This window comes from Lissotriton vulgaris, chromosome 9 (assembly GCF_964263255.1).
Source record: "Lissotriton vulgaris chromosome 9, aLisVul1.2, whole genome shotgun sequence".
NCBI lineage: Eukaryota > Metazoa > Chordata > Amphibia > Caudata > Salamandridae > Lissotriton > Lissotriton vulgaris.
The window spans coordinates 693,622,902-693,631,269 of record NC_141697.1 but is presented as its reverse complement, the minus strand read 5'-3'; the positions used below and the strand labels follow the sequence as shown (position 1 = coordinate 693,631,269).

The window sequence follows — 8,368 nt, the reverse complement described above, 5'->3', positions numbered from 1 at the left end:
TGTGGTTCCCTCTGATGGATGACCTTGTTGAATCTACGGTCCGATCATGTGCGGCCTGTCAAACAGCCGGAGAAGCACCTCGACCAGCCCCCATCATGACGGAACCCCGGCCACAATCACCGTGGGAATGTGTCAGTCTTGACTTTGGCAGCCTCCCCGAGGTCGCCACACCCTGGTAGCCATTGATGACCACTCCAAGTATCCTGAGGTCGAGATCATCTCCACACCCAGCGCTGCTGAGGTGATCCCCAAGCTGGAGAAAATAATGGCTGCTCACGGGTTGATAAAGGAATTAAAGACTGACAATGGCCCTCCCTTTCAAGGCCAAGAACTAGCTAACTACCTTCGGATATTGGGAATCCAACATCGCCGAATCACTCCAAGGTGGCCTCAAGCCAATGGCGAGGTAGAAAGATTCATGCGAACTCTCAACAAGGTAATTCGAATTGCGCATGACAAGGGACAATCTCTCGAACTGGCCCTATTCACATTTCTCCGGAGCTATCGCCAAACGCCTCACACCACCATAGGCGTTGCTCCAGCACACCTGCTCATGGGTCGAGTAATCATGGATTCCATTCCTCACCATCCTAAATGGCAGCCTGAAATCCCCCTGGAAGACCAAGTGGAGGCTCGGCGCAAGAAGACGCATGCTTAAGTAAGCCAACGGAGAAGGGCCAAGCCATCCCAAATTGCTGTGGGAGATGCCGTGCTACTAAAGTGGTAAATTCCGACTTCCCTATGAGCGACAACCGTGGATTGTGGTCCACGTCAAAGGAACCCGAATAGTTGCTACCAGAGGGAGAGAGACTGTGACTCGAAATGTTTCGTACTTCAAGAAATACCAATCTGGGAGCGTCAGTATACCTGCCACACCAGGAGGTGAAGACCCTGTCTCCCCGGTCGGGGCACCAGTCAGGGGCAGTGACAACGCCCGGGACTTCATAGATGTATCCAGTCAGATGAGCGGGCCTACAATCCCTGATGATGCGCCATCCCTGTGCCAAGGAACAGGAGACGGAGGTCCCACACACCAAGGAGACAAGCAAGAGGGAGCCAGTGAAGACATTCCCCCAAGTCCTGCTGCCGCTGAAATTCTGAGCAGAGGCGCAACTCAACATGGACTGCGGAGGAATTCTGTGCCCTCCAGTCGCCTAAGAGACTATTTCACGTAAGACTGTTCCGGTTATTTAATGTGATTTGGGAGTTATTGCATTGTTATGAGCCGCGACAGGCTGTGAATGACATTTGAAGATAGTAGTGTTCTTCCAATGACTTTTATTTGTTTTTTTATTGGTTGGGGAGGAATTTGTGTTTCCGCCTGTGGCGTAACAGGCGTGCCCCGTCATTGCCCATGTGACCGTTGTGAATAAAAGATGTCACGTCCGCCAGTTGGTGACGGCGGAGTGAACGAGCAAGAAGCAATACACTTGTCTGAGCAATTTATGCTAGGCCTTAGAATATTATAGAGGTGCCCCCATCTAGAATAGTTCCCGGAGCCCATCACCCCGGGAATACAACAAACATGCTGACCATATTAATTACAACAAAGTGGAAGACTCCCGCTTTTATAAAGCCAAAAATGGCTTTATTTTAGCTGTCTCTCGCTTAAAATTGCTTTTTCTTCAATGTATGACAAGTGGGAAAATTATGTCAGCCAGTTTTTTTCAGAATCTCTTTCTTGTTTAGAATATTCAATCTGGATTCCTCTTCTCATACCACCATCTTTCCTAATCCACCTTTCTTTCTTCCCCATTCTATTTACCAATATCTTATTAGGCATCTACTAAGGAAATTACACCATTCACTTGACTTCAAACCCATCACAGCCCTACTTTGATAGCTGACAGGTGCGTGAGTACTCCGGTGCGTATTTTTTTCCCTTTTCATTACGAGACTGGTGGTTCTTTATTATATTATTTAAAAAAAATACAAATCTATCAATGTCGTTTTAATTTCCGCTGCTTAATATCCTCCCCGCTAAAAAGTTCCATTTGCCTCAGATCCGAAAACAATTTTTCCGCATTTTCTACTACAGGTTGAATGAAGGGACAAGAAGAACGGCTTACGTAAATGACGTTGCGCTCTGACGCTAAACCGACGCGTGCTCGTTGAGACTGAAGCTGTGAAAAACCACGCGGACAATTAGAAATCAGAAAGTGTCTGGATCGTGTACTTAGTTTGTGCCGATTAGAATACTGGAGAGTAAAGATACCGAGCCCCACAGAAGAGTCTAGAAGAGCCCGTCACGTGTTCTGTTTCGAGCACGAAGGACGGCGCAGAAGATTCCTACACCGCACCGGCTAGCCTCTCGCAATGTGGGTGCCAGACGGCGATGCTAGTGAAGAACACGAAGGCTCCTCAGATGTACAGAATCACCGTCTCTCAGTGGCCCCTAGAAAAAGGTGACGAATTCTAAGGAGTTGAGCAAAACTAAGATGGTCGAGGATATTTGTGGGCAAGTGTACGTCGATGTCAGTGGTCGAAGTGGGCGGGATCCGAGGGGCATTACGTGCACCATCTCTTTTAATATAGGGAAAACAGTTTCCCCTACGGTTTTTTGCGAAAAAACAACCGCCGCGGGACTGTTGATTCCTAGAGATCAAATGTAAGGCGGGGAGTTTCCTCTGCTGTGAAAGTGAATCCAAAGGGGTTGGGGGCAAACAGCTAAACCTTCTTGTCAGGGAGCCTGGTTGCTTAAAAGAAACGTAAGTGTGGGCAACTGTTTTTGTTCTATATCTAAAGGGTGCGTGCAACTTGTAACTGGCTGTAATTGATGGAATCACTTGAATCGTCCTCATGACAACATTATTTTTTGGGGAGTGGCATTGCAAGGGAGTTACCAGCTGAGCTGTGAAGTGTGTGTTTTTAAAGTATACTTATAAAAAAATTGCACTATGTAGAGTCTGGGTATTTCAAAAACCCATATTTTGCCAGCAATTGTTTTGGGTCTAAATTTTATAGCCTTTTAGTTCAAATTGTTAGGTCGCAATTAGCACCATATGTATATCCAACCCCCCCCTCCCCCCGCCTCCCCCACTCTACCCCTATAGTCAATTAAATGATTCTGGAGTAATGTCCAATATAATATAGAAGGGAGCATCTCCGCTTACATTTCTAAGTCGTTCATTCTAAATCCTACGCCTCTCGTGGGTTTTTACCCAGGAGCACTTTTTACCACGAGAACCATTGCCCGTTTCCCTCTCTTAACGTTACACAGAATTTGACTCATTCACTCCATGCAGAGGCACTACGCCAGCCTAGGAGGGTCTACCATCAGATAGGTCAATTAGGTCTGCAAGTATCACTGCCCACGCAGGGTATCTTCTAGCTTATTGTCACTCCTACATTTATGCATCCGTCTCTCTTGGACCACTGCCCACTCAGCCATGTCTCTCACCCATTCACGCAACACCTGGACCGTGGAGGTGTGGTGGTGGTGGTGGGAAGTTAGGACAAAACACAAAAACTTTAAGATAGGGTCAGAGGTAATGTTTAAAGACCCACCTGGATACCTTGGCCCAAAACCTTATACTTACATACCTAAAGTATCCATGGGTCTAAAACAATGTTCCTACACTAAACTCAGCAAGAAAAATAATACTGAGCTAAACGCCGCAAAAGAAAGGAAAAATAAAAAAATACATTTACGGATTCCCATCACTCACCAAACCTGGTGACATGCCTCTTCATCTAGGTCTCCTCTTTCCAGTCACACTGGTGACTCCATAAGGGCTACAACCCTATCATAGTGATGGGGAGCTCAAGGATGTTTTAGTATGGTTGTTTGAGCTACTACCAGATGAGAGTAGTTGAGTGTATGGGAACTAAGTGCAGTGCGTGGGTGACAAGTGAAGTTAAAATTGAGTTGTGACAAACCACATCTTTATTGATGTCTCTCACAATTCAAATTAAAAACTGTCTAAAAAAAGACCGTTTTACCAAATAGCTGTCTAAAATATTAAAGTGGTCAACAACATGTTTCAGCATATCTAGACATCGTTCTGTCCAGTGGCTTCGTCAGGACCCACCCAATGTTTGCTACTGCAATGTTGTTAAATGCAAATATTTCATGTGAAGTAAATTAAGAAGAAGAATATCATTACTAGTACATTCAAGATTGTTGGTAACGATACAGCCAGAATCAACTTTATTTTGGTGTGTACTTTCCTTCCTTTGCAATCACCTTATGACTGAGGGTGTCTGCAAAAATTAAAACAACGTATATCTCAATGAAGTAGATCAACAAACGATACAGGGATATCTGAAATTACCAAAATAGTGACAGCAACATTGCCAGATATCATACTCCAATAATGGATCACAAGCTTTTATTTCTTACCTAGATGTTGCAAGGAAGCTACCTCACCTCACCTGGCAACAGCCCAAAAGAAAAAGAAGGCACCACTCTAGAAAGTAAAGAATAAGACCTTAAATTAATTTGATCTTCTAACTTTCTTAACAACCCCTATCTGCGTCACTTTTCTCTCCACCACATGCATCCACTGTCGCTCACACAGAATTAAAAAATAATAATTTGCATATGGCTTGTATTGTTATTCACAGCCATCTCTTTATAAGCAGAAAGAGTGTATCACTGATGTTCAGCTCCATGGTTACACTCTCTCATGTCTTATTCACTTGACTTTGTACGCGGAACCCATTAACCCAGGTCCCACCATTCCAGTGTTTGCTTGCCCTTTACTAATTTTTGCATGTTCACCAACACTCGGTTATGCGGGGAAACATGCACCCAAACTCTGAATGGGGAATCCTAACTAGCTGCGCCTGAAGAAGAAAGTGTTTTATATACAGTCTGGAATGTCCAAACAGTAGCGTGATATGGCACTACCGAGTAGTAGCCTCTAGTTCGGAATACACCATAGCTTGCCGCAACTTTATTTAGAACTAAACTGTCCGCGTGCTTGCTCTTAATTTACCTAGTGATTTAACACATGCTCAAATGCTAGAAAATTGAAACGGCTTGTAAAATCCCCTCAAAGGCTTCACACCGATCACATTTAACAGGCGTTTCCCCCGGAAAATGATCGCGATGGCGCACACACCTGATGGACAATAAACACACTGAAAAATAGCGTTTTTAAGCTATTCAATTTTGGACTCACCTCTCCGTCGGTACCTCAAGACGGTCATCCGAGCCGTCTTGGAGGCACAGATAAAGACCACCATCACTAACATAGCCTTCAAGAAAAATCAGGAAGAGTCTAACCGAGAGTGTTGGTGAACATGCAAAAATGAGTGAAGGGCATGGCAAAAACTGGAATGGTGGGTCCTCGGTTAATGGGTTCCGCGTACAAAGTCAAGTGAATAAGACCAATCTGGTCACTTTTCTCTCTATATATCCATTGTGCTTCTTTGGATAACAACAAATTCTCAATGTTCTGGGTGGTGCCATTAATTCTTTCTAGGACAGTCCTAGTAAAAATGTACTTTTCATTAAAACAGTGCTGTACTAACTTGGTCGTGAGTTTCCCTGCTCTTATGGTGCTTAAGTGTTCTTATACTCTCACCTTAATCTTTCGGGACGTGAAAGCGAGTTCTACGATCCTCCAATTCCCTACTGCTATCATGCCCGCGCTTTAAAATGGTGACTAAAGGTGGCAGATCCTTTTCAGTCCAAGCCCCCACCATTTGGAATAAGCTACCGGAGGTTCTTCATAGAGAATCTAATCTTCTCCGTTTTAGGAAATCTCTGAAGACACTGCTTTTCAGGGACGCTTTTACATCCCTGTAAGATAGGCCGGCAATCTGTACTTTTATTCACCCTTCTCCTTGATGCTGTACTCGGTCAGAAGCGCCTTGAGACCTGTCGGTGATTTGGCGCGATATAAAACCCAGATACAAATACAAATGTATTGCAACCCGCACTGACATAGCAGTCGATAACCACATGTTATCCAAAGAAGCACGATGGAAACATAGAGAGAAAAGTGACCAGATTGGGCTGAACGAGATTATAGAGTGGAATAGGATCAAGTTGTAGGCCCCATTGATCCATCCGCTGGCTCTTTGGTGTCCGCCGGGGCTCCGGTGGACTGTCCCCCTACATGGTAGGAATTCTAGCTATGCTACAGATTGCTCATTCTTCTGGAATAGTTGCTTCAACTCTTACTGGCTGTATAGCAACTATACGTTGTTGAAGTGCTAAGATGTGACTTGATAATCTGAAAATTTGGCACAGTGCCAAGATTGTGCAAAGTAATGATGTTTTTATCATGAGGCTTTACCATCTATATTGACAGAGTTTTTCAAATTTTACCAAATTACACCATTACAAGATGGCTGCTCATGTTGACGATCATTGTTTGGGCATTTTTTCCATTTATCGCCTATGGGACGTGCCTCCTGTTAATTCTATTCTGTATTTAGCTGTCCTTAGGGACGCTGTATTGCTTAAATAAAGGTAGTTCCTTAATCCAACACACTTGGATGTAGGTATCTGAATTGAGTTTGCCACTGTAAGATGGCGGCCATAGACGCTGACGCTCGTTATGTGACCTTTCGTCACCAGCGTCTCCGCGTCAGGGAAGCCTTAACTCTGGAGGGTGGGGTGTTCCACCGGCACCGAAGGAGACAATACGCTCCGTGATCAAACTTACGGTGAGGAGTAGGCTTATCGTTTTACGGGGGCATGCAGGAGTCTGTTACTGATGGGCAATGTGGGGCATGAGAGGCACTGGGGCAGCAGTGGGCTCTTACAAATTGAGGAATCGACAGCATTAGGCTGGGAAACCCTGAACCTTGTCATTTCACTCACTGAAGGGGCGCATGAGAAAATCATCAAATAAGACCAATTTTATAAGTTTGGCAGGTGAGTTCACGAGATAGTTTGGAGTCATTCACGAGACTCCGTTATATTTGAGATAGTCTCCCAAACAAAATTGTCATGCAAACTCAGCACCGTGTCTATTTCCCCTGTTTTTCACAATGAGTGTTTAAACGTCTAATTATTCTCTATGCCCCTAGAGGTTTTACCCACCCGAAGCAAAGAAAAACTTGTAACACATGAATGCGCTGCTTGATCCTCTCACTTGAGTCGATCCTTTGTCGGCGCAGCAATTAGACCAATTGGTTTTTATTAACTTTATAACTTCACAACGAGGACTGCTAAAATCTGTGTTTGTGTGGTGTTTTGTATGTTTACATGTGTATTTCAGATTGATGGTCACAATCGTATGGGCCAATGATAGCATTTTAAGAAAAACTCACTGCAGGAGTACTACGTCCTGGCTCAGTTTTACTCGACAGCTGGTATGACTGAAAAAAACTGTTAGAGGGTGATTCCATTTAATGTGGCTACTTTGATAAGAATTTGAAGGGTGACATACTGGTTTTTAACCCTTTCCATGCTCATGACGAGCTCAGCTCGTCATGATGCACGGTTGAGCTGTGCTGGTGACGAGCTAAGCGCGTCATGAAACAATGGAAATAATGAAAAGTCAGCACAAGAGGGGAAAACACCTAGCAGCCAAGGTGTTAATATGTGGATTATTGTGGTTTCCTCCACTTGACAGTCAACACAGAAAGAAGTGTCCAACAGTGGTGGGTGACAAGCTGTGTTGCCCTGACGAATTTGCCAAAATTTTGGAGGCAGATAAACATGTTGGCGATAGGTAATGGTATGCGATGCTAGCTACCAGCCTTTTTAATTCAACAGACTATGCCTGATAATCAGGAATAAAAGTTTGCGAATAGGTGTGCCAGTTGATTTTAATCACACTACATTGTCATTAGCAGTTCTATAGGTACTGCTTCTGTGCACTTTTCACGTTTTTTGTTTGGACACTTTCTAGTTTTTCTTTGAATTGAATGACGACCAATGATGAGAAAGGGGACTCAGTCTGGTGATTCATTGCCAGTTACCCCGAGGGTGGGGTTCCCGTGAGGTGTCATTCTTTTCGCCACACAATTATCTGGCAGATATAAGTTTTGCATAAACCTTTTTTGCATAATTCCAATGTTATTTGGTGGATGCACTGTGTAGATTGCGTTTTCAGACATCCTGTGGTGTGCTGTGTGACTGTTAAGAGTTGTTGGCCAATACACCATTCTTCCCCTGTGTGTGTTTCTTTTTAATAAGTCGTTAAAGTATTGGACGTAGTGCAGTAAGACCCCCAAAAAAACGATAGTACATAGGGTATTACAACAGTGATCACTGATCTGAGACGGTTCTGTTGCAAGGTATACTGACAGTATTTACGCCCATAAGACAGGGTTTCGTTGTTTTTGATAATGTTAGAGTGGAGGGCAACCCTGGTCTTTCTTTTCCCTCTGAGCTCCTTTGTGTGATAGTTCTCCTTAGTCTAACCAATGTACTCCGTGCTGGAGTTGTGACGGAGATAATAGA

At 44.1% G+C, this 8,368-nt stretch overlaps 1 protein-coding gene across 1 annotated transcript in view; it reads left to right on the top strand.

The window, feature by feature from the left end:
* Positions 1-2,198: 2,198 nt before the first annotated feature.
* The window catches only part of MEIOSIN (meiosis initiator), a 2,303,138-nt gene continuing 2,296,968 nt past the window's right edge, over positions 2,199-8,368 (top strand). The window contains exon 1 of the mRNA XM_086938419.1: positions 2,199-2,405. Within this exon, the coding sequence (XP_086794545.1) occupies positions 2,317-2,405 (89 nt within the window). The 5' untranslated portion in view covers positions 2,199-2,316. The remainder of the gene's footprint in view (positions 2,406-8,368) is intronic.